Source organism: Littorina saxatilis, linkage group LG4 (assembly GCF_037325665.1).
Source record: "Littorina saxatilis isolate snail1 linkage group LG4, US_GU_Lsax_2.0, whole genome shotgun sequence".
NCBI lineage: Eukaryota > Metazoa > Mollusca > Gastropoda > Littorinimorpha > Littorinidae > Littorina > Littorina saxatilis.
The window spans coordinates 63,123,313-63,150,599 of NC_090248.1; the positions used below are offsets into that span (position 1 = coordinate 63,123,313).

The following is a 27,287-nucleotide window of genomic DNA, read 5'->3' on the forward strand; positions in this document are numbered from 1 at the left end:
CCAGGGTCTAGGTCCCGTCATCTTCCAAGGCCTGGGTCCTGGACCCGGCAACAGCGTAACAGCGCAGCGCTATATGGACCAGGTGCTGCACCCTCATGTGCTGCCCTTTTTTCAAGCCCATGGAAACTCAGGATCTCCTGCACCGCTCAGGCATCCAGGTGATGCCTTGGCCAGCGTTATCTCCTGACATGAACCCTATTGAGCAATTTTGGGACTTGCTCCAGACACAGCTCAACAGGGTGGTCCCAAGGCCCACAACTGTCGCTGATCTTGATCGGGCCGTCCGGCAGGCCTGGACCAACATTCCCAGGCAAGCCAGCAACACGTTGGTCCGCTCAATGCACCGCCGATGCCAGGCCGTCATCGATGCTAATGGGGGCCACACACGCTATTGACTGTTCTGTTAAGCGCTAATAACGCATCGTCTCCGCAACCTTACTGTGTTATGGACCATAAGTCAGTGTTCTACTCTACCAAAAATTGGACATTAATAATGAAATTAGAATTTTTGTACGATTTGTTTATTAGGCAATGAATGACACTAGACACTTTTTCGCGTTTCTTTTGGACGTCAGTATACTTATGCCGAGTCACCCGTAGGCCGGCCCGTTAAATTCAGTTCACTGAATTTTGTGTCGCGAGTACTGTGCATTCATTGTCGACATGTGTTGATAATATTTCTTTAAAACTCAGCGAACTTTCGGACATCATCGTCAAGACAACATTGTATTGTACTACGCGTTTGAAGACACTGTGCCCGACACTCGCTTTTCTTTAAGAAGCTCACATACTTCGAGTGTTCAGTTTTAATAGTTCGACATGTTAATATTGCGCATAAATGTGTATATGTCCGTAGGTTTTGAATTGCAATTTCTGTGTGTGAAAAAATGAACATGCACGATTTACATGCGAGTCAGATGTGTGTTTGATGCGTGGCATTCTGCAGAGATTGAATAAGCTTTTTTTCTCTCCCAAAATACCATATCTTTAATTCAAATCCCTATATTCAATAATACTGAAGAAAACAAAGCAGTCCACCTTTTTATTATTTATTCCCGTATTCAGAAAAGAAGAGAAGAAAAGTGCGGCTTGGCTGCCAAGACAGGGATGATAAGAACGAGAACAAAATCTTGCATACATCAAAAGGTCAATCACAACACGGTGAAAATGATTTCTCTGACTATTGCAAAGAACATGCCTATAAATACATGATCAAATGTTAGGGAAAAGGAGACTGGAATTTATTGTACCTCAGATGGACAACTCAAAACTCCATTCAGAACATGTCATCCACAGAAGACAATCCAAACAAATCAAACGCTGAAGAATCAAGAATCAATAATCGTACAGTATGTTTAGTCAACAGGTGTGACTTAAGCTTGGTCTAATTAACTGCCTATATACAGAAGAGAAGGATATAGATGTATGCTGCTAGAACAGGTGATACAAATGCATACTTAGTTCATAAACTGCAAAAGCAATACTGTAAACAATGTGTAAGCTTCTGGGTGTTTTTTCAATTTCAATACAGTTGCCAAAACTTTACTTTTGTATACTGCAATTTGCAGTGTTCTGTGTGTATGGGAATCATATTGTTTGTCTCTGAGAATATAAGAAAGGAATGATCATCATCGGTATGAAACTGAATAAAGCATCAAAGAAATGAATTAGAAAGTAATGTGTTTCACAGAATGATAATTAAGCAATGAAATAAGAGAAAATGTTGAGGTTAACACAAGGGTTGCTAAACAAGAAATGAGTATATGTTCTTTATACATAAATCATAGCTAAACTTGGCTTTAAAGGTTCAATTCTATGAGCAAATAACAACCTGATGTCAAGATTAGCAAATTACGAGCACTGAAAAAAACAGCAGTCTAACCAAAATGGGACCACACACATTACTTTTTTCCTTGACTTTTTTCTTCAGAGTTAAGAAAAAGAAACCCAAGGTTCTGCAAAGTACCGACTAATTCTGAAACTTCTTGCACTTAGTTTTGTTACGTTTTTCAACAGCTTATTGTTGCTTTCACAGAATCACAAACCGAGAGCAAACTGACAGTGACCTAACTACAAACACTAACCAAAAATCCAACACAAAAGATGATTAACTATAACATATGACATCATACCTTTGGCTAATGATTTTAACTAGACTACACGACTTCCAGTTCAAATTCTGGGAGAAAAACTTCTGCAATTAGTCATGTTGTTTAGAATCTAAACTGCAGATAGAGGCAATTATGCTAAAGGGAGACAATTACGGCTCTCACACACTGTGAGTGCAATGAAAATGATCAACAAGTACACATGTAGAGATGGAAATGCTAAATTATTTGAGCACTTGTTTCAACAACAAATAAAGCCCCTCTCATTCAAATATTCTGGAATCATCCCCCAAATGCTCTCCTCAGAAAATGCGACATGGTGGTTGTATCTTCGTTCAACTGGACTTTCTCCCAATCATTTCGTGGAATTCATAATTAATTCCGCACGTAGAAACGTTTAATTGCATAAACACTTAAAATATTTATTTATTCTTACCTTAGAATATCATACAGTCTAGAAGCACAGCCCAGCTGAAAAACTTTAAACAGTACCCAGGTTTGCAAATCACACCTAAATAATTCAAATCCCCCCCCCCCCCCCCCCCCCCCCCCCCACGTTCTAACCAACCAACCCTACAACTGAAATTCCAACAGCAAAACGGCCTTAGAAAAGCAAACTTACCAACTCAGAACTTGCAGCCTCAAACTTAAAATCGTGCTACTCGAACCAGAAGTTACGAAAGGTCTCCACTGCGATTAAACAAAGATTCAGCTAACATGGGGGTGTTGGTTTTTTGTTGGGTTTCTATGTTTTCGTCTTCCTCAAAACTACTAACAGTCATGGTCCTCAGACTGTGCTGGCAGACCGCGGTAATGGTGGTGGTGGTGGTCGGTTGTTGGGCGGTGCCACCTCATTTGTGGTGTGGATGTTCCTGTCGCTTGCAGACCAGCACCGGCACGTGAGCGTGGTGCATGACGTAGTCACTGACGCTGCCTAGCAACGTACGACGGATGGTGCCCATACCACGTGAACCGATCACAATAAGGTTGGCCTTCTCCTCGTTGGCGACCTTGCAGATGACCTCGCCGGCGTTGCCTCCCACGCTCTTCACTTTGCCGCCGATCTGTCAACAAAAAACCAAGTCAAACATAATCAACGCAGTTCTATGCCCAACATTGCATCCTAATTCCTGAGTGAAATACACGATGCACTATAGACCCTATCGGTATTCCAAGCTCTCACAAATTTCAAAGTAAAGCAAAGCATGCTGGTCGGCCATCTTGCGAGAGCTGCGAAGGCCGAAGATCGTAGTTCTCGCGACTTACGAAGCATAACAAAGAGCATGTCTCGCGGATAACTCGCAAGAGCTGCTCATACAGATGCCAAAAAGGTTTATTATAAGGGGTCAGCCTGATTTCGGCCCTCACTGCCATGCAGTGGTGGTCTATCCAGAGTATACATTAAAGCCCATAGCACACAGCCGGACGTGACAAGTCCTGGCAGAGTGAAATGCAAGTAAGAAAGGAGGGACACTAACTATTGGCTCATTTTTCAGCTGCCATTTCTTGTTGGGTTGGAAACTGAATGATGCAAGAGGCCTGAGGATGCTTGAGAAGATCACATGACCTGGAAGGGACTTTAAATTCCACGGAGACCAGGATTCAAGACTTGGACAAGAGTTATCCAAACTGGTTTGAAGACAAGTTGTGCTTGCTCTCACTGAACAACACCAACACTCTGAGTTGTACAAACAAAATCAGCTTTCAAACAACTCTCTCGGTAGTAATGTGCTACACAAGGGAAAAGAGAACGCATGACTTATGCGAGTTATTCAGTAAACATCCCAAAATTCTGGAGCAGTCAAGCGTACACTGTCATTGCCAACAACACACAGAGACAGCAACTTCAAACTTTCAAACTTGAACAATGCCCACAAGCTAGTGAACATAATCTAGTCGGACTAAACAAACTGGGTCACTTTTCTTTCTTTCAGCAAACAGTACTGTTATACACACACAAGCTGTGAACCCAGCAAAATGTGTAATGTATTACTTGAGTATCAGTAAGCATCATAATTATGCAAAACACACAATCTTGGCACCGTGGCACCTGTGATGAAAGGACACCCTTTGGACAGACCAAAAGTGTCCCAACATGGCAGACAGCCTCGCATGACAGGTCTATGTTGGTACGTAGAACAGTCAAAGGGATGAAAGAAGGTGTCCTTTATTGGTAGATATTCTCCCATCACAGGGGGCCTTGCATCACAGGCGCCACTGTACACACAGGGCAGTTGTATCAAGGTCAACAAACTTGTTGAGGGTGCATGTACAATGACTTGGCTGATACATTCCACGGGTTACACTATTATGCCACACCATGTATCAGTACTAATACACCACACACAAACCTCAGATGCAAAATACTGTGAATCTCTGCTCTGATCACTTGTATCTGAGTTTGCAAATGAAAGCTTTCTTCTTTTCTCAACAACCACAACATTGCAGAGCTAAGCTTACGTACAATCATGATATCTAATCTAAGAGGCTTATGATGCAGATAAAACTTAGGAAAGTTCCAGTAGAGTCTTGTTCCATATTTTTCATCGCCACATTTTATCTGCCTCTTTTATGCACAGACACTTGTGTTCTACATCATTATGAATAATTCTTCACCTAAATCACCATGGAACGATCCCAGGCGCATTCCATTTCGTGGATTTGGAGGATGACAGCAGATCTGTGGCTGCTGTTACGTGCTTAATACCATTCTGCTTGGTTACATTTATGTGCATGAATATGCAGTCAGGCACTTTCCAGCACTTATAATATTATCTACTCAAAATGTGGGGGTGTTTTTCTGCCATAGGAGCATTTTGCCCAAAAGTAAAGATGACTAGAAGCTGTCTGAGTGTCTGGACAAGCAAAATTAAAAGCAGCACATGTATCTGCAAAATCTTGGTCTCAAGACATGGAAGCAAAAAGATTAGATCTCTCCCTCCCTCTTTCTCTCTCTCTGTCTGTCCCCCTCCCCCACTCTGTCCCCTTCCTCTCCCTCAGATCCATCTCTCTCTCACTCACTCCTCCCCCCTCCCCCTCCCTCTCTCTCACTCTCTCTCACCGCCACAGGCAGAGCTAGAAGTCTGTTAGAACAGGCGACACAGTTTATGACCATATAAATACAACAGCTCACACACAGTGCTGTTCCAGATTCAACACGACCCCAGTCACAATAAAGAGGGGCAAAGTTCTCCCTACTGCTGACCAGACGAGAATAGAATGACTTCTCATGTGATGATTCCTCACTAGAATTCTGCTGTAGTAATGTGAACCGTAATGTGACTGTTGGTTTTTGACTCACTCAATGCTCAGTGATAATAAACCGCAGTTGAAAGAGAGAAACACTCATTTAATCTTCATGTGATGTTGCAGACGGTTTCACTGTAGGAGTCACAGCGCTGTAATGGTTATGTGCAGTTTTATGTGATTCAACATGTGTGAGAGCTTCCCAAAGTTTTGTTTCAGTCAGGGATTGTTATTTATAGTAACACTAACAGTCAACATGATAGAGACCTTATTTCAACACAAACACACACAGACACACACACACTCTGAGGCAGACACACACGCACACCAGCAAACACACACACCACACATATGACATATGCACACAAGCTCTCTAAAGCATGCAAGTATGCACATACATGCAAATGTGCCCGCACACACACTGCTTATTGGGAAAATACTTGAATAAGTCACATATACCATAAACAGTCCAGAATGATACACACAAAAATGGTTTAGCTATCTAACAGAAACACTATACATACTTTTACAAAAAGTTGACCTTGAAAAGATACACAGTCAGCAAGTTGGACGCATTCCTGCAGGCCACAGCAATAAATATAGTTCACAAAATATCAGATAACAGGCCTCGGTCAGTAACCGCTTTAGGACTATGTGTACTCCTGACATAAGCTTATACAAGTGTCTTGATTTATTATGCTACAGCAGCAACTATGAGCCACTGACTCAAATGTGTATTTAACAGCATATCTTACTTTGAACACTGACTAGGGGAATACACTAGGGAAAAAGAAAACAGGAATATTTTGGCTTTCGAACACTGCCAGGGTTTTTAATGTTCATAGGCCAAACATAACCACTTGGTACATATGCAAAACGCACAGGGTATATTACAATGTATACAGCTAGGGTGGAAAAAGCCTTGCTTGCTGAGGTCAGCAGAAAATTCATCCAGAATGACCTAAAACTGAAGCAGCTGTGGGCTTAACTTCACAATTTGAGTGAGGAGGGAAACAAATACTGCCTCTTCCTTTTTGCCTTGCCCTAAATTACAAATGGAACCTGCCACAATATAATAACACATCTGTTTTGAAGACACAATATAACCAACTTGCTATAATTCTTTGATCAAGTTCACACAGCATTTAGTGTTATCAAAGTAGGGTGGAGTTCAAGCATCCTGTAATTAAAACAGGAAGTTCAGGAAAAATGTGTAATTGCCGCCGATGGCGACTGAATGCACATATTTCACCAACGAATGGTGTTAACTGTTATTCAGGTGTAGACTGAACCAATCCAAATAAAGTGTGTAAAGACACACATACTTACCCCGTGACTTTTGAGTTTAGTTCCCAGCTGTTCCAGAAAGGCCTTGATCCTCTTCTCCTCGTCTTGCAGAAGGTCCGTGACTACGCTCACATCCGTCATCACCATGGCTGCAACAAACATCACCACCAATCAGCATTCTTCTACAAACACACTGCCTTCTTCTTTACAGATGTGTCGTGATACATGTAGCTTTGTTATGTCTGTGTACAGACCTGTAATGCCTTTTACATTGCAAAAAAAAGAAGAAATGAAACAAATAAAACAAACGCATCATGTACAATATGTGAAGAATAAACACACACACACCCTCTGTCTCTTTCCCTCTCCTTTGGTGTGTGTGTGTGTGCTTGTGTGTGTGTGTGCTTGTATGTATGTGCTTGTATGTATGTGCTTGTATGTACACTCTTCAAAAAAAGTTAAGGATCGGTTGAAAAAACAGATCTAATTATAAAAAATTGCCAAAAAATTAAACATCGACATAATATTTAAAAGTTTAACTCATTCGCTGCGCGTCGGAACTGGAATTCCGACACCTGTGTTTAGCGTTGGCTGCGTGCCGGCACTTGAGTTCCGACGGATATCACGAATTTTTAACGGTGTAAACGGTCCTGCTGACCAAGGGAAACAACCCCTGCAATGAACTTCTATCTGTCTACAGTGGTACCATTCACTGTAAACAGTTCCTTCCCTTAAATTGTTGGGATTAATAAAAATTTTGTTGACGGTGTGCGACCCACGTGTTTTGACTTTTCCAAGATGGCGGATCGTTCTGCTGAGACGTAGTAACTTGAAAAGAGTGCTAGAACGTGTTATTCAGTACGGTTCTGATCTTGACCTCAGTGATGATGATAGTGGAGATGATATTTTAGATTCTGGTGACGATTTTGTGCCAATGGACGATCATTTGGGTGATGATTCGGGCAATGCAAGTGTCGATCATGACATTGTGTATGATGAACCCATGACGTAGAAAGTTTTTTTGTTTTGCTTCAAATTGGATATTTTGCGTGGATATGAAGACAACAAAAGGTATGTACTTTCAAATGTTTCATATATTTTCTAAAAGAGTAAGTTTCAAACTTTGCAAAAACATAAGGTATGTAAGGTTATCTTGTGTTGTTGATTTTTAATATTTTTTTCAAAATGGCTCTAAATCGCGCGTTGGCAGGGAACACAGGGGAAATTTAGCTGCGCAGCGAATGAGTTAATGTGTTTGAATTAACAAATGAACAATGAGTCTTGACCTAGAATTTTGTTTGGCAGGCAGAGTTATTTCCCTTTGTGGGACTTCTCAAAAGCTTCTGCATTTTGGAAGAAAAAGGGTGTTTTTTATAGCCCCATGAAATTTGCGGAACGCATGCCAGGGCAAAAGGTTGTGATGCACGTGCAGACCTGTTTACCCCCATAAGTGTTTTGGAGTAATGCTCAGCCCCAAAAATAGTAATCCTGACACAAAAATAGTAATCATCCAGCATTCGTCGCCAATTACAACGCCGCAGCACATGACAACTGTGTCTGCGAAACGCAATCATGCACATATATCCATCATTTACAAACAAAACACATCAGTCAGTTTTTGTAGTCATCATAATTTCAAAGAAGATCCCATCAAAAGCACATGCATCACTGATTCTTTTTCTTTTGCTCGTAGTAGGCCTTTTTCAGTGTGTCAAGCGCTTCTCTACTGTACTTGCGCTTGCCGAATGAGTGAGGGCGACACTTCACCACTAGAATAAGGCTCTCCAGCGTCTCGTCAGACAGACATGATCTCTGGTCAGTCCTGTGCTTTTTCACCCCATTTTGCCATTGAAAAAAACAATGCCAAACATGTGAATTGATTAAAAAAAAAAAAAAATTTTTTTTACATTTTTTATTTATGAAAATCGTAGTCTTGACACGGATAGCGGAATGGCGTATTTTTTGCAGAAAATCGTAATAAATTACGCCAAAATCGTAAGGGTAAACAGGTCTGCACGTGCTACAACAGGGTCCTGGCTATGAACATCGCTCACCAGCTTGTGTTTAAAGGTTGACACGCCGACACAATTATGCACAGTAGCAACATGCCCCCACGAAGAAAACTGAGCGATTTGGATAGAGGAAGGGCAATAGGATGGCTACAAGACGGTGTTGCTGCCAGGCAAGTGGCCCAGAGGCTTGCATTGGCTCCCTCTGTCATCACCAGAGATTCCAAGCAACTGGAAGAGTGCAGGAGCGACAACGTTCTGGTCGGCCCAGAGTCACCACACAAAGAGAGGATCGCTTCATTCAGAGGCAGGCCATGCAACAAAGAATGGCTACGGCAAACAACATTAGGCAACGCCTACAAGCTACCACCAACACTTGTTAGTGGTCAGACGATCCGAAACCGCTTATACAACTTTGGCTTGCGTGCAACGCGTCCAGTCCGAGGAACAACCCTGACTGCTAATCACCGAGCAGCTCGCCGAGCCTGGTGCACTCAACATGTGAGGTGGCAACGTCAGCAGTGGGCTCAGGTGTTGTTTACAGATGAGTCCCGCTTTTGCTTGGAACCTGCTGATGGTCGCATCCGAGTGTGGAGGCATCACGGAGAGCGCTTCGCAGAAGGCGCTGTTCTGGAACGACAGCGTTTTGGCGGAGGCTCTGTGATGGTCTGGGGAGGGATCAGCACACGTCTAAGGACACCTCTGTACCATGTAGTGGGCAACTTGACCGGTGTCCGCTACCAGAATGAGATCCTGCAACCCCTGGTCGTTCCAGCCCTCCAAGCAATCGGCCCTCGTGCGATTCTTCAGGATGACAACGCACCTCCCCATCGCTCTGCAGCTGTAAACACCTTCATCCAGCAGGCCAGGGTCAACAGGATGCTGTGGCCAGCCAACAGCCCGGACCTGAACCCCATAGAGCACATGTGGGAGCTTTGTCGTGGGGTACAGCAATTACATCACCCTCCTCCTGCCAATCTGGGTCAACTGCTGCAATGGCTCCAGCAGGAGTGGAATGGAGTTCCCAGAGCATTCATATGCAACCTGATCCACTCCATGCGCTAACGATGTGTTGAATGCCTGGCACACAACGGAGGGCACACGCGTTATTGACATTGATTCACATTGTTGTGAATTCCATTTTCGAGGGTTGTCACGTTTGACACACTCTAGCTAAATTGTCGCTGCCGCGTTCGATCTTTGCTTTGTTTGTCATTATTCCCTGGTTGTTCAATTATATAATTTTTAAAAAATGAAAGAATTCGGTCTTGTCTGTTTTGTGTGGCGTGCTTGTAAAAAAGTGATCCTTAACTTTTGTTGAACAGTGTATGTGCTTGTATGTATGTGCTTGTATGTATGTGCTTGTAAATTGTATGTATGTGCTTGTGTGAGAGTGAGAGTGAGAGTGAGAGAGTGAGAGTGTGTGAGAGTGTGTGTGCGTGTGTCTGTTGATCTGTTTACAGTGTGTCCTTTTATTGGGCATGCACATAGATGAATCTATCAATTGGTCCCTGCATTTGCTCATCTGTTTTAGTGTGTGTACTTGCATTTTGATCAATAAAAGGTGATCCTCAACTAGTGACTACATTCTGCACATTATCCTTTTTATTCTTTTTATTTAGAGAAGCAGGAGGGGAGTATTTTGTTAATCATCACAGTTTTAAAGGCATTAGCACTTGAGGTACACTTGTTGCTGCACAAAACCTCATACAATCCCTAACAATAACTTGTGTTCATGTTACCCATTCTTGTGCAGCCAACACCAAGACACTTACAGCAGGCACCCAGTGTGCAACAGATGTTGACAGCAGCAGAAATGCAAATGCATGTATGTATGTATGTATGTATGTATGTATGTTACATTCTCGTTTTAACAGGATGGTAATAATTTATTTATTTACGAGGATTTATATCGCGCACGTATCTCACCACACAAGGCGACTCAAGGCGCATGTTACCTATTAATGCCGTGTGAGATGAGAAGAAATAACTGAATAAAACTGATCCATCCTCAAAATAAAGTATGGGTAATGATGATGACTCAACTGTTTCATGTGCCTACCACCACCCCGCTCTCACCCCCTTTCCAGCATAACTCAGGTACATGTAGCTACAACAGAGCAATAACCAGATCAACTGATTCTACTGTTGCCAGGCTAATTCAAAAGGCATTAGCATGTCCAGCAAACTTGAGAACAGCTGAGGAAACAAATATCTAACAAGAAGAGCAAACGCTCGATCGAGTCACTTTCGCAGTTCTGAATATTATATGAGGCATCAGATGGACAGGAAGAAATTGCTATTCACAACACAATGAGTCACGTTCACATAAAATTTGAGCCCGGTCACTTTTATAGTTTCCGAGAAAAGCCCAACGTTAAGTTGTGTGTTGCCGAACAGAAAAGGCTAGTTATCTCCCTTGTTTTTCTGATAACGTTCGTAAAAGGCTACAGATGTAAATACTTTGATGTAAAGAATAATCCTACAAAGTTTCAATCACATCCGATGAACTTTGTCAAAGATATAAAATGTCTAATTTTTCCTTTGACGCTGACCTGTGACCTTCAAAAAGGTCAAAGGTCAACGAAACCATCGTTAAAGTGTAGAGGTCATTGGAGGTCACGACTAAACAAAATATGAGCCCGATCGCTTTGATAGTTTCCGAGAAAAGATATAAAATGTCTAATTTTTCCTTTGACGCTGACCTGTGACCTTCAAAAAGGTCAAAGGTCAACGAAACCATCGTTAAAGTGTAGAGGTCATTGGAGGTCACGACTAAACAAAATATGAGCCCGATCGCTTTGATAGTTTCCGAGAAAAGTCCAACGTTAAGGTGGTGTCTACGGACGGCCGGCCGGACGGCCGGACGGCCGGCCGGACAGACTAACACTGACCGATTACATAGAGTCACTTTTTCTCAAGTGACTCAAAAACTGGCCTGCAGGGGGGGCCAGTGGTGGACACTTTTTTTTGTTACTCCACCATCTAGATTAACCAAATTTAGCCAATTTTAAAGGCAGGGAGTCTCCTAGCTGGCTGCTACAACACTGCAAATGGACTAGAAGTTGATTCAGATTAAGAAAGATTGCTTCTCAATTATTTTCTTTGAGGAAAAACACTGTTTTCAAGAAAATCCACTGATCGAGTCGCTTCATGAAAAAAATCGCAGATCCATCCAAGGAGAGTTCTCCAGCCTGATCAGGTAAGTTACGTGTCCCTCCCCGTTCCTTGGAACCACCATCCTTCAGTATCAACACATATTTCACTTCAACCATTCACAAGTAAAACTAAAAGCGAATTTAATGTAATCAATGAAAATGGCTTGAATTTGAAAACTCACGTGATTGTATGACGGTGTGGTACTCTGGGACGTGCAACAAGACAACATGGTCGTTGGGCTTGTGGACATTGTTCATGTAATCTGAAACACACAAGCAACATGTCAATAAACACCAAAAACAATTAGAAATTCAGATTTGCAGGGAATTCCATGCACAGTCTTTCCTTAAGGCAGCTAATCCTTATTGTGCAAGTGATCAGATAGCAGTGAGTAATAGTACACAGCCCCATGAGATACCTCCCTGGCTGAATCTTGAGACAACAGTACTACAGTGGTACCTGCGATGAAAGGACACCCTTGGGACGAGCCAAGTGTCCCTACATTGCAGGTGGCCTGTCATGACAGGTATACTTTGGTAGAGATAATATAAAAAGGGACAAGAGAAGGTGTCCTTTGAAGGGAGGTGACAGTCCTCTCATAGGAGGGTCCACACATGGCAGGTACCGCTGTAATATTCCCATTTGGATACACACCAAAAATCAACAGTGCACAGTCAAAATAAATTGTTGAAATATATGAACTTATAAAACTGACACCTATGATGATTTGTGAAACTTAATTCAGCAACAAAAATCCCATTCTGCACTGAATATAAGCCACTGCTACAGATTTCTGCCACTTGTTTACACAGAACGATAATGATTTTTTATCAGTTGTCAAAGCCTGGAGTGGATTGACTTGTCATCTACTAAGATGAGGATCGTTAACACAAAATCAAAATGTGCAGCTGACAATAGCATTAATGTGCATTGAACCTGAGTGCCCTTTGTTTCAATATTGACCTGCTACTTGAGGCAATGCATGATGAACAGTAGTGCCCCTCGCACCATCACCATTTATTGCATTACTACCTGCAAGTACCATCAACTTCATGACCATTCTTCACAAACACAGATCAGGCATGGGAATTAAAAAGGCTGAAAATTTGTAAGTAATAACAAAGTCGACGGCGCGGAGCACCTAGCCTTACTAGGGGGGTCCGGGGGCATGCCCCCCCCCCCCCCACCCCCCCCGAAATTTTTCTCTCTCCAAAGAACCCAATTGGTGCAATTTGGTGTCATCTTAGCTCCAAGTTTGCCATTTAATTCAGTTTTTAGAACCATTTTTGCCTCCCGGATCCCCCATTTTTTTTTCGGCGGAAACTTCTGCTTTTTCTGTGGAACAAAAAAACAATTCGGCGGAAATTTTAATTCCCATGCCTGACAGATCTTCGGCATGGTACACCCTAACAGACATTAAATGAGACAGATCAACAAATGAGACAGATCAAATAAAAGCGTGGGAGGGGGAGGTGGGTTAAAGTAAAACTTGTGTTGTAATCCGTCAACAGGACAGTGGAACCTGCCCTGAAGACCACTTCTCAACCATGCAAGTTGCAACGTCACCACAAAAAACAAACAAAAAACTAGTTGTGTTTCAACGTCACCACCCCAAAAGAGCACCAACTAGTTGTGTTTCAACGTCACCACCCCAAAAGAGCACCAACTAGTTGTTTTTCAACGTCACCACCCCAAAAGAGCACCAACTAGTTGTTTTTCAACGTCACCACCAAAAGAGCACCAACTAGTTGTTTTTATCAATATCATTCACCTTTCAATAACGACCACTTTTAGTCAGTCCCATGAGTGCACATTGTTATAGACAGCTGTGACTAATACTAAGTACTACACTTTGTCTACCTAGCAATCACCATGGATGCATTAGTGATTTAATCAACTAAAAAGGTGTGTGCATCTACCTTGACCTTTTTGTTGGTTTTAAGCAGTCATAGCACTATTAGTATTACTGACAATATTATTTGATAAGTGCCATAATCATAATGGACAGTTATGCAAAACACGCACTTGACAATAAGAACATTGAGAATATTGCACTCTGTGATGATCACTTTTTAACATAAGAATTGTGAAAGACAATATCACAAAAACCCTTTTGTCCATTTTGTTACATCTATTACCCACTCTACCAGCAGAACAATTTTAGTATTTTTACGGCAACGTCATTTGGAGCCACCATCTGTTGATCAATAATGATAATCAGTCCATAGTATGTACGTCCTCCATCCCCCATCCCGGGCAGTCTCAATGTCACAGCATAATGAATCGACAACAGTTGGTGCAACAGCTTTTTGTCTCCTGAAACTATTTCTGTGCACAACTCCACAACACATGACCTCAGGCTGTTAACACCAGCAAACTGTTTGATCAGGTAAGGTTTGGGGACACACTTGAGCTCAGCGACAAAACTAAAAGCTATATTGCCTTGTGTTAAAATGTCAGTGAACTATAGTCAATGCTATGTGCATCAATAGCCTGGGGCAAGTCAGACTGTCATATAAAAATCACATCGTCTCACGTTGACACTTTAGAAAACTTGTGGATGTTTATGCATCAACACACTGGATACCTGTCACAGTGTCAAAATCCACATGGAACACCTGCGATATTGTACCACAGGCACAGACATGAGGCAAAAGGAATAAAGCAAACTATGCACACTGGTCTTTTGTGAGCTGCAGTAAGCTGACCCATAGATCTATGCCTGTGAGCTGCAGTAAGCTGACCCATAGATCTATGCCTGTGAGCTGCAGTAAGCTGACCCATAGATCTATGCCTGTGAGCTGCAGTAAGCTGACCCATAGATCTATGCCTGTGAGCTGCAGTAAGCTGACCCATAGATCTATGCCTGTGAGCTGCAGTAAGCTGACCCATAGATCTATGCCTGTGAGCTGCAGTAAGCTGACCCATAGATCTATGCCTGTGAGCTGCAGTAAGCTGACCCATAGATCTATGCCTGTGAGCTGCAGTAAGCTGACCCATAGAACTATGCCTGTGAGCTGCAGTAAGCTGACCCATAGATCTATGCCTGTGAGCTGCAGTAAGCTGACCCATAGAACTATGCCTGTGAGCTATCTATAGCTAACAACTATACAACCCTTCTCATTTGTATACAGTGAAGATGGATGTATGAGTGTCAGAGTCAGGTCACACTTATTCAGCCCATAGACAGATACAGGCCATAAAACAGAATAATGGTAAACTCTGATACTAGTACTACCCTGCAGTACCCCCCATTAGAGTATGTAGACTGCAACATGTTCTCAACAAGTGACATTTTGGTATCAGGATTATTGAGCTCTTTTCCTATCTTTTGTCTGATGGTCTTTCAACTCAAGAAGATTAGGGTTTATGATCTGCTAACTTGCAAAAAATGGTACATAGATACATGATGACTGAAGCTACACCGTGATCACCCTAGGTGCTGTAAACCAGTGTTAACAAAACGGCTAAGAACATTTTACAATTGAATTCGAACATAAAGCCGTCACTTCGACGTGACATCTGGAGTCAATAGAAGTTGTGACGACAAACTAATAGCTTTAATTTTAGATTATACATGTATATATATGAAAACTTGTCTAATGCAATCAATATATCAGTAGGACCAGCAGCTCTCTGTCTTTTCCAGCAGCGAAATACTGGATACGTCCAGTTCCAACACAAACACTGTAACACAAGAAGCTTTCTGGATTCAGACTGCAGTGAGTTATACTTTACAACGACAGGTTTAAATCAGGTCTACCCTAAAACTCTAGTCATTAACCCATTTGTGCAAAAAATGTCACAGTTCCTTTAGTTGTGGCGTCTACAAAAGGAGACACATTACCACAAGGACCTTTGCAAAACAGACAGTTTGCCCTTCCTGGTTTTTGACCTCACATTTCATCACACTGCTTTACAGGGTTGGGGGTGGGGTGGGGGGGAGGGAGGAACTGACACAGTGTTATCCTTGGCATTCGATGTCAGTAATCCCACACGTTTTGGGCTTATTTTTGTGGGCCACAAACGCGAAATGTGCCTCACAAATTTTTGGGCTTATTTTTGTGGGGCACATTTTGGTTTTGTGGGCCACAAACTGTATTTGTGGAGCATAAAATAAGGGGCACAAATTAAGCTTCATAAAAAATAAGGACAAATATTTGTGGGGCTTAAACAGTGTTTTTGGCCAAAAAAATGTTTTGGGCTCTTTTTTTTCCTCCTTATTTTGGACGTTGAGCGTGGTTTTCAGACCTACTGCGTTTCGGTTTTTAGTTAATGGCGGTCGAAGGCGATCTGTTTGGACAGAATCTCCAATGGCAATGGTGTTTGCTAATGCGAGAGAATTGGGACGGGCGAACCTTTGCATATTAACCTCTAGTGAACGACGAAGAAGAAGAAGCATATTAACCAGAGGTAAGTTTCCATGTTTCGTTTCATAACTGAGAGTGGGTTTATGGTAGTATGTGTTGCAACAGGTGTCATTTCGACTCACTCGAGTCACTGTCAGTGTCACTGTGACTGTCAGTCCACAGGCGCAAGGTATCGTTCACTGAACCAACACGTAGTTGCCCTGTACAAGGATTTTCTCATTAATTTGAAGAAGAAGATTACCACTACCACGTTTTTGCAACCTCTTTTCAAGGTGCATGATCATAATATTTTATAAATTCTTTTTGTTTTTAAAGATTGAGCTAGTATGTTCAACTTCAAGGTCTCCTCTCAGCTGAAAAAGCCAACCGATTGCTGCATGATCTTGAGGCTGTCACTGACAGAAGTAAAATATTTGATGCCACTGCCGCAAATCAGGAAAGAGTAAGGCGAAGAGGTTTTATTATGTACAACTGTCAGTGTTATGATGTACAGTGTGTTTTTTCCTTCCCCTCCCTTACATTCTCAAGTTCTGGTCAGAATAACTCATATGGAGGTGCATGTGTGTGTGACTGTGAGCAAGACTGGAAGAGTGTTTTCATTTTATTTTTATAATTCATGTTCAGGGATAATAATAAAATAATGAACACCTAAGAGTCCAAACCACAGAACTGCTCGAACCTCTTAGCTTTATTTCACCAGTAAGATGATCATGCAGTTCCTCCAGTATTAGAATCATTTTTAATACTAGAAGCGCATGACTTTCAGTGTGTACCTTCAAGTTTAATAAAGTACAATGTATTGCTGTAAACAGTCACTCACTCACTCACTGTCAGGATATATCTCATTCTCAGTGAAACTGTGTGTCAAGTTCTATTATTATTTTCCTTTGTGCTCTACACACATGCATACATGTTATACATACATATATATATATATACATGTTATGTAATATGCATGTATATATATATATATGCACACATCAACTTGTCTACATTGTATGTCTGTCACTCCATCAGTCTATGTGAACAGATTCAGTTCACTGATTCAGTCAAAACTTCACTAAATGTAAAAGGACTTATAAAATTTTATATTCTAGAAAGATATCAATGCCACTGTCCACAGTATCATAAGAATCAAGCGTTAATGTTGGTTTGGTCGTCTGTTGTCGTTTTTTGTTGTTGTTGTTTTATGGGGGAGGGTGCAGTGTGTAAATTCATCTGGTTCTGTGGACAGTGTGTTTGTTGTACCTCCACATAGCTAAATATCATACTGCATGTAGCTCCTAGTACTACTTGTCCTGTCAACTAACTGTTTTAAATTTGTTGCTCAGAGGAATGTTACTTCAGCCAATATTATATATTACAGGTTGGCATCGATCCGGCACAGTGGAAGAAGCAGATTGATTCCTTCATGATCGGGAGGCTGTCAAGACTCAAATGGGAAATATTTCATGCTAATGGCAATTCAGGTAAGAGTTCTGCTACCTGATCATATTGTGTTTTATCCTCCCTCTCAGTCTCAAGTTCTGGTTACATTCTGACTGTTGGTGTGTGTTTGTGTGTGAGAACCGAAGTGTGTTTGTGTGTGTGTGTGTGTGTGTGTGTTTGATTTTCCCTGGCCAGTCAGGAGAGCTGCCAGACATTAATAGTAATAATACCTGCAGATTTTTCTAGCCCTGCAGATTGATGTTACAGACCTTTGCTTTGCTTTTTGAATTTGATAGCAAGCGCTGACAGGGAATGTGTCTTCTATATTTCATATTAAAAAGTAGGCATTGGATTTGGAACTTGTCTATCAGGGAATTAGAATGTTTACGCTCTTGGCATTTATGTGGGTTTAGTGTGTGTGTGTTTGTCAGTTACAAACACAATTTACTCCTTACTCATACTTAAAACTTGTTCTTGTCATTGTGTTTGAATTTAAGATCAGTTCCTTTGTCATTCATTTGTCAGTAGGGACAGAAGATGACGAAGACCTGGCCAGTGAATGTGGATGAAAAGCAGTGCTATCCAGGTCCAGCTGTGATCGATGGGGAAACTACAGCAACAGCGGCAGTAAATGTCCACTCAGTATTGGTTGTACTGAGCTTTACAACTTGTTGCTATTGTAAATTTGTGTCAATGTTTTAAAGGCCCACTACGCCTCATTTAAAAAGTTGTCCTCACCTTTAACATGGGATAAGACCATCCCTCCACTTGGTCACAGACCAAAAATCAACACTTTGACTGCTTTCTGTTGTGAGGTAGATGTTTTGGTGGTTGCGGTGAATTTATTTTTTCTTTCGAAGAAGCTGTACCTGAATGTATTCTTTAAAAAGATACCACTCTGCATAGAGAGCCTTGAGGCAGTTCATTTTTGGTATGCAACTATTAGTGCCCGTATGGTCTTATTTCATTTAAAAGCCTCGGGGATGTCGTCAGGTGTCCGACACAGACGGATTGAAAGGCTCAGATGTCTGATTCACATAGCCGCATGGCGGTCAGATGTGATCATGTCCTATCGTTTTGAACTGAGCGCTGTCATTGTCCTATAAGAACTCTATTCCTTCGGACAGCGCACTATTCTATATTTTTCTCTCAAGATACACATTTTCAAAAAGCGACCGAGCACTCTCGCGTATTTGTGCACTGAAGTTGTGCAGTGCGGATCTTGTGTTTTCGGGAATTCCAAACCGTTTGTGATATGGGCTGTTTGGGCACACCTGTCTGCAGCACATTAAAGTTAGGAGTACGGGAGACAACTCCAACCGACCATAAGTCTTGCATCTGCTTTTGGTTTCAGTTCAAGACATTTTGACGAAGCGCATTGAATTATGCCACCGAAATAAAACTAAGGCCTGTCCACTTACAAAAATTGCTCGGTCAAAGTACAGTAAATCTTACATTTTGTTAAGGAAATGTGCGGCAGTAAAATTGAATTTGGAGAATACATGGAATAACCTGGTTTTCTGGGAAGTGACATAAAAATAAATAGAACAATTGTGAATACTTCTTCTTCTTCTTCTGTGTTTGTGGGCTGAAACTCCCACGTACACTCATGTTTTTGTACGAGTGGATTTTTACCTGTATGACCGTTTTTACCCCGCCATTTAGGCAGCCATACGCCGCTTTCGGAGGATTGTGAATACTGATCGACATAGAGTGCCGTTGCTATGGAAACAGTCGTTACATTGGATTTCTAGGAAACAGTTTAACAGCGACATAATACATCAGAAATTCCTAATATTTGGCACAAAGATGCACATGTATCATATCAACAATCATATAGAACGATTTTTTTACAACAGACTACAGTTGAATTTTAATATCTTTTGTCATAAGAATGAACGAATTTCTCACTGCATATTCATTACAATACCCCCCGCGGGTTAGGGGGAGTCCCATATTGGTTGGGACGAGAAAGAATTTACCTGATGCTACCCAGCATGTCGTAAGAGGCGACTAACGGTTCTGTTTCTCCTTTTACCCTTGTTAAGTGTTTCTTGTATAGAATATAGTCAATGTTTGTAAAGATTTTAGTCAAGCAGTATGTAAGAAATGTTAATTTTTTTGTACTGGAAACTTGCATTCTCCCAGTAAGGTCATATATTGTACTACATTGCAAGCCCCTGGAGCAATTTTTTGATTGGTGCTTTTGTGAACAAGAAACAATTAACAAGTGGCTCTATCCCATCTCCCCCCTTTCCCCTATCCCATCTCCCCCCTTTCCCCGTCGCGATATAACCTTGAATGGTTGAAAACGACGTGAAACACCAAATAAAGAAAGAAAGATTCATTACAATAATTAATTTAAATTCAACTGTAGTTGTTTAAAAAAACAAACACGTTCTATATGATTGTAGATATAATACATGTGTATCCTTGTGCCAAATATTATGAATTTCTGATGTATGATGTTGCTGTAAAGCCGTTTTCTAGAAATCCCATTTGACGCTGTAAATGCCAGTTTTCATCGCAACAGCCGTCAATATCCATCCACAATGTTTTCATTCATTTTAATAAGTCACTTCAATAACTACCCAGAAAACCAAGTTATTGCTTGACTGTATTCTTCAAGTTTAAGTTTGGTAATTTTACTGCCGCACATTGCCTTAAATCATAAATAAAGGGTTCCAGTAACATACCTTTCTTCTTTATTGATTATGAACTTTGGAAGATTAGATGTTGGATCTGTTTTTAAAAAATATTTCCTTGATGTGTTGTACTAAGATCAACCGTCTGCTTGGACATATACTAAAGATCCACTACCTGGCTGCTGTCTGCGGAAAATCGATTAATTCATAGAAAAATATGCCTTTCAGGGAAGCAGCTAGCCGGTTGACTGTACACGTGTTTGTGTAGAGGTGTTCTTATTGCATGTTCAAGCCAGGACAGATGGTGACCTGAAACATTTACACATTACATATGTATGCAGGACTGCTACTTTTAAGCTTAGGTGCAAGTGACGAAGTGTGATGATATATTTGTTTGACTGATTATGGGCATTAAAATAAAACTGCAAAAAGAATACTTACACTTGAGATCTGATTTTGTGTGTGTGTGTGCGCGCATGAGGGTGTGTGTGGGCAATTTGACATACTTGCAGAAGAAACAAACAGAGGTAACTGATAAACTGCATTTATTAACACAAAGATGTAAACAAAGTGAGTTCACACATTTCACAAAAGTAAAACAAGGCAGTCTCACATGCATTCACAATATTTAGTACTCGACTCGCATGAATGGCCAAAGATTATAGGCTGAGAATGCAAGTTCTAATTTGGCACATTTGTACATGTAGCTGCATCCGCTAGACATATATATATCCATCTTACAATAAAAAAAACTACCGTAGTGGTTAGGACATCTGCCTGAAAATCTAGGTCCTAGGTTCGAATCTCTACAGAGGCATTTAATTTTTCCCCTTGGTTGAAATAAAAAATGCTCAATCCAGAGAGAGCAACCGTAAAGTTACCAGGGTAAAAGTAAAGCGTTGAATGCAGCTATGAAGGTCATGCCAGCAGTGTGGGTCAAGATTCAGGCCGTCTTCTATGCACAGAATTCGGTGTAGGATTCTCAGCTCTATCTTTACAAACACATAATCCCCAATAGTCATACAGTGGAACCCCCCTTTTAAGACCCCCTCCATTTTAAGACCTTGTTTTCTCAGACTTTCTGTTCATAACCTCTGTAAATTTTAAATTTTACCTCCATTTTAAGACCCCCTCCTTTTTAAGACCTGATTTTCTCAGATTTTTGGAGGTCTTAAAAGGGGGGTTCCACTGTAGCTGTAAGACATAATTTTGTTTAAAACTCTTATACCTTTTGGGGGAAATAAATTAATAAGAAAAGACATCACCACACTAAGAAGTCAGGGTGCTGACTTTTGCTATGTGACCAAGTGGAAGGATTTTCTTATCACATGCAAAAAGCCTGATGAAGGTCTGACACAGTGAGGTGAAGTGTTTTAATGAGGCAGAGCAGGCCTTTAAAAAATAAGTTCACCACATCCAAGTGAAAGACACAATCTTGGCAAACTGTATTACAAAAGCAACATTTCAGCACAACATAAGAATGAATTGAACCATCCAGGATGCACCAGAACGACCCAAAAACAGAATCAATGAAAATCTTAAACAAGATAAAGTACTGACTAGGATTCAAAGGAAGAAAAATTCATGGGTTAACACATTTCATGTGCATAATGCAGTTAAAAGATCTAAATTCTAATATTGCAAACAAAGTCTATACATGAACACGCATTGACCGAAACATACACACACATCTCCCAAAGCTAAGCCTGTGTGTAAAATACTGCCTGTGAACAACTTAACTTAAAGCACTCAAACAACATAAAAGTCTAAGATAATATCACTTTATGTAGTAAAAACAAACAAACCGCTGTTTGCTGTAAGAAAATATCTGCATACCAAACACTACCTGTATTTAGTTGAATTGACAACTTACATTTATAAGTCAAAATGTACCCTTTGATCCACATCGCACCACACATTATTTGTGTAGAATGTTATTGTTAATGTGTTACATGTTCATTTCACCACAAAGGCAACAGAAAACCTCTGTAAGTGTCAGCATATTCAGATGGACTATATTAAAGCAGTTCTGGTAGCTCCGTCAGCACAGAATGGACTGAATCTGATCATCATCCTCAGCAAAGCCAGGCACTACTCTGCAAGCTGCCTGCACATCATATCTCGGCACCTCACTTCCTGGAAAATACAGAAAATGTATTACTGAGCACATCCAGACTTTGCTGTGCACTGATGGGGATATGTTTTGGGTATCGAGAAGAGGGTGTGGGGTGCGGGAAGGTAGGTAGGAGGTAATACTTGTTCTTCACAAGATCAGTGGGATGGAGAATGGTGGGGGTGATACTGACAGTGACAACTATGAACTAAACTGTAAACCTTATTCTGTAATATTACAGGTGCCATCATTTCTTCCTGTGAAAACCATTTATTTCATGGATATAATAGATATATACTTTCATCATTAAAATTAAAAAGATAATCTTTCATCTTAAAATTAAAAAGACTTCCTCACAAGAACCTTTCTAACGACATGATATCTTGTTATGCTGCTGATGTGAGCGGCTTTTCTGGAATGTGATGGAAAGTTACTATTTTTTTTAAATTCAGCATGAGCCTTCATCCCACACACATTCCCTATTTAGCGTTGACACCTTACAGTTTTGTTGAGAAATGTGATGTGAATTCATTCAGAAAATTCTAACTCTGCGCAGGGGCAGTCAGGGTGTTGGATGTAGAAGTAGGTATCCAAGTACACAGGCGGTATTACAATTTACATTGTAACTCTTATTCCATGTAAAAAAAAAAAACTATAAAAAAACAACTTGCCAGATCTGTGATTGTGAACCAAGGAAAGGACTGACTGTATTTAAAATAATTCCAGTAATGAGTAAATCTTTCATTCTAGCTATTTCATGTTTTACTTTCTTGCATCACAATAGTTCAATGTTCATACAAACAGTATAATGCACTTTATGAGTATAGGGTTGCAACAAACTTTAAGATGGGAAGGAGAGAGAAAATAAAGATATTTGTACCATTATGTATATAAAGTACATCATACCAATTACCATGCACAGTATTACTATGCATCTTCAAATACATGTATGAATAATTTCATCTACAAAGTACTTGTTATTCAATTTACAAAGAACAAAAGACTGCTGAATGATCTACATCAGTACATGTTTATAGCTTCAGACTACCATCACCAATACCCAATGTTACATATATTTTACCATACAGATTTGACAAGCAAAAGCTGTAAGTGGTAAAGAAATGTGTAACTTACTCTTCAGGAGTAGTCTGTAATGTAAAGCACCACGCCAAGTCATCCTGATATCTCTCCAGTACATGTATGCATCCATGTTTAAAGGTAAACTGTTGGAACTGGAAGACAGGAGCTGTATGAATGATGCACATCATCTCTGGTTTCTCGGGAGGCCTGAAAACAACCATAACAATATTATCATAACTATTAACATGTCTTGAAAATGAAATAAGGCAAAAAAAAAAATAGGTGTGGTTACGGTAACATAGCCAAAAAAAATAGGGTAGGTAGGTAGGCAATCACTTTTTTTTTTTTAACTTTTTTTTCTAATGTGTACAAATTAAACCTACTTGACAGGGAAATAAGTGTGCGACTCGGGCGCTTTCGCTTTCATTTGGTTTTATTGCACTCGTTTTTTATTTTTTATTTTTTTATTTTGACAAATGTAATAAAAAGTTATAGGATCGGCCCCTAAAAATAGGGTAGGTCGGGTTACCGTAACCACACCTATTTTTTTTTTAGGCCTAAGTACTATTTCAACTTCACTATCAGACGATTCAGAGCAAAATCACTCACTAATTCAGTAATTGTTTTGTTTATTCTTTTACAACCATAGTTCATACACTGATACAGCAGCATTTGATTATGTGCATACAGATTAAAGATCAAGCATTTTCTAAACTTGAGTAAAAAAAAGAACAGAACAAGCACACACTCTGTGACTCACACTCACAGTCACATCCAGTTACTCATTAACACACACATACACAACAGATGAATCTTGCTCAGTTCTACAAAGGCCACGTTTGCTATGGTCATGTCTTGGATTTTAAAAACAATAACTTACCTGCTTGTTGATCCAAACCGATGATTGAAAATCAGTGAGAGTAGTGTAGAACAGTGCGATTCATCGCCAACCTCCCCATTCAAGGCAGACCGTGTCCAAAATCAGCTGTATCATTCACATCCCGATTGAATTCTTTCAGAAGGGCAGTCGGTGTTTCAACTTCTTTGTCGGTATATTTCTCTGGTGGACGTGTTGAACTGCCAAATATTAGATTGTTTTCAATAATATCAGTCACGACGGCCGCCATGTTTTTTGTCATCAATACTATTCATGTACTCCACTAAGGAAGAGCGTTTTATTGTGTCTTAAAACCGACTTCTCGGGAAAGTGATCAATCGATTTTTATGGTCCACAAAAACTTGCTTCATATTTTATTTAAGGGCTACTTTTATTTGCCTTTATTTTTATGGCGCACATTTTGTGCCCCACATTTTGTTTTGGCCTTCATTTTGTGGTCCACAAACTGGAAATGTGTCCCACAAATTTGTGGGCTTATTTTTGTGGTCCACAAACTGGAAATGTGCCCCACAAATTTGTGGGCTTATTTGTTGGATTAATGACATCGAATGCCAAGGATACAGTGTGCTTAACAAAACTTATAATGTACATGGATGGGTGGGTGTGTGCATGTTTGTGTGTATATATATATCCCTGTACTAGATGAATACACGCTTTGCCGGGTACCCGGCTTTGCCGGGAAGAAGTAGAGCCGAATACCCGGCTTTGCCGGCGCACTGTACGAAGGAAGGGAGATAAACGCGCAAAACACTGGAGAAGATAAGGAAGAGTTACTGGGAATGGATGTACAGAAAAACCAAAATCGGTTCAGCGCTGCGCGCTGAGAGCACGTGTTGAAAATTTTCATCGACCAGATTGTGTTTTGGGTCTACCTGAATATGCCAACCAAATTTGAAGCAGATCCATCGAGAACTTTGGCCGTGCATCGCGAAGTGACCGACAGACAGACACAGACAAGCCGTATATAGATATAGATGTGTGAGTGAGTCTGTGAGTATGTGCAATACAACAAAGAAACCACTCACCACATTCCTTTCATTTTAAACAAGTCTTCTAGGTTTCCTCCTCTCCCCTACCACCACCACACCCCGCTGGATGTTTGTGTTTCGGTTTCTGAGTTTGTTTTTATATTTAGTCAAGTTTTGACTAAATATTTTAACGTAGAGGGGGGAATCGAGACGAGGGTCGTGGTGTATGTGTGTGTGTGTGTGTGTGTGTGTGTGTGTCTGTCTGTGTGTGTGTGTAGAGCGATTCAGACTAAACTACTGGACCGATCTTTATGAAATTTGACATGAGAGTTCCTGGGTATGAAATCCCCAGACGTTTTTTTCATTTTTTTGATAAATGTCTTTGATGACGTCATATCCGGCTTTTCGTGAAAGTTGAGGCGGCACTGTCACGCTCTCATTTTTCAACCAAATTGGTTGAAATTTTGGTCAAGTAATCTTCGACGAAGGCCGGGGTTTGGTATTGCATTTCAGCTTGGTGGCGTAAAAACTAATGAGTGAGTTTGGTCATTAAAAATCTGAAAATTGTAAAAAAAATATTTTTTTTATAAAACGATCCAAATTTACGTACATCTTATTCTTTATCATTTTCTGATTCCAAAAATATATAAATATGTTATATTTTGATTAAAAACAAGCTCTGAAAATTAAAAATATAAAAATTATTATCAAAATTAAATTGTCCAAATCAATTTAAAAACACCTTCATCTTATTCCTTGTCGGTTCCTGATTCCAAAAACATATAGATATGATATGTTTGGATTAAAAACACGCTCAGAAAGTGAAAACGAAGAGAGGTACAGAAAAGCGTGCTATCCTTCTCAGCGCAAGTACTACCCCGCTCTTCTTGTCAATTTCACTGCCTTTGCCGTGCGCGGTGGACTGACGATGCTACGAGTATACGGTCTTGCTGCGTTGCATTGCGTTCAGTTTCATTCTGTGAGTTCGACAGCTACTTGACTAAATGTTGTATTTTCGCCTTACGCGACTTGTTAAAGTCTCAAAAGGTTTGACCTTGTACACAGGAATTTTTACCCCAGGCTGGTCACAATATATATATAACACTCTGGGGCCATGCATGATGTCTTGTCTGTGTGTGAGAACAGTATTTCACTCTGTTCTGAAGCTAAGATTACAAACCCCATATCACAGGAAGAAACATACACCATCCTAGAACAAAACACCATTCTGGGAACAGACATACATCAAGAACTGGAGTGCTACAGAAAGGCTTCTTCTATTCTTCCTCAAGCATGCACCATCTCCCTCCTCCCCAAGCCCTTCCACATAAAATTTTCTGTCAATTATGCTTTCCAGGACTAAGCTACCCAATGGTAAAAAGTATTAGTATTATATTATACAGTGGAACCCCCCTTTTAAGATCTCAAAAAATCTGAGAAAATCATGTCTTCAAAAGCAGGGAGACTTAAAATGGAGGTACATTTACACAGGTTATTTAAAAAGAACACTAGGAAAAAAACAAGGTCTTAAAGGGGGGGAGGGGGGAGGGGGGGGAGTGTTTTCCATGCACTGTATTACCACACATATCAACATGATTCATGGCTCTATGAACAAATGTCAGATCCAGCTCTTCCACTCCACCCCATAGACTAGTATTAGTAAGAGGCAGTGTACTTCTTTTGTGACTTCTCTGGGACAGATCAAGACTGATTAAATATTATAATAATAATAATAATGCAAACTTTTATAGCGCTATTCTAGAAAAATGTCTACTCTTAGCGCTTTACAATACATACATCGACCAAGCATACTATACACGCACAGGCAAAGAAACCGACCAAACATAACCAACAAACTATACATGCACAGGCAAAGAAAACGACCAAACATACAATACACGCATAGGCAAAGATAACTACCAAACATAAACAAACATACTATGACCAAACATAACCAACATACTATACGCGCGCAG

The 27,287-nt window shown here is 40.5% G+C and overlaps 1 protein-coding gene and 2 long non-coding RNA genes across 3 annotated transcripts in view; 1 reads left to right on the top strand and 2 right to left on the bottom strand.

Annotated features, from left to right (window-relative positions):
* Positions 1-1,035: 1,035 nt before the first annotated feature.
* Positions 1,036-27,287, bottom strand: part of LOC138965334 (universal stress protein YxiE-like) — a 31,470-nt gene continuing 5,218 nt past the window's right edge. Inside the window, exons 2-4 of the mRNA XM_070337470.1 lie at positions 11,991-12,071; positions 6,684-6,790; positions 1,036-3,172 (exon numbers count right to left, since the gene is read on the bottom strand). Of these exons, the coding sequence (XP_070193571.1) occupies positions 2,960-3,172; positions 6,684-6,790; positions 11,991-12,071 (401 nt within the window). The 3' untranslated portion in view covers positions 1,036-2,959. The remainder of the gene's footprint in view (positions 3,173-6,683; positions 6,791-11,990; positions 12,072-27,287) is intronic.
* On the top strand, positions 16,629-20,686 carry LOC138965337 (uncharacterized). Its single transcript, XR_011455418.1, has 2 exons — positions 16,629-17,648; positions 18,133-20,686. It is a non-coding gene; the product is annotated as an uncharacterized lncRNA (long non-coding RNA).
* LOC138965335 (uncharacterized) lies at positions 20,781-24,903 on the bottom strand. Its single transcript, XR_011455417.1, has 3 exons — positions 24,326-24,903; positions 23,500-23,652; positions 20,781-22,388 (listed from the first exon to the last, which is right to left on the bottom strand). It is a non-coding gene; the product is annotated as an uncharacterized lncRNA (long non-coding RNA).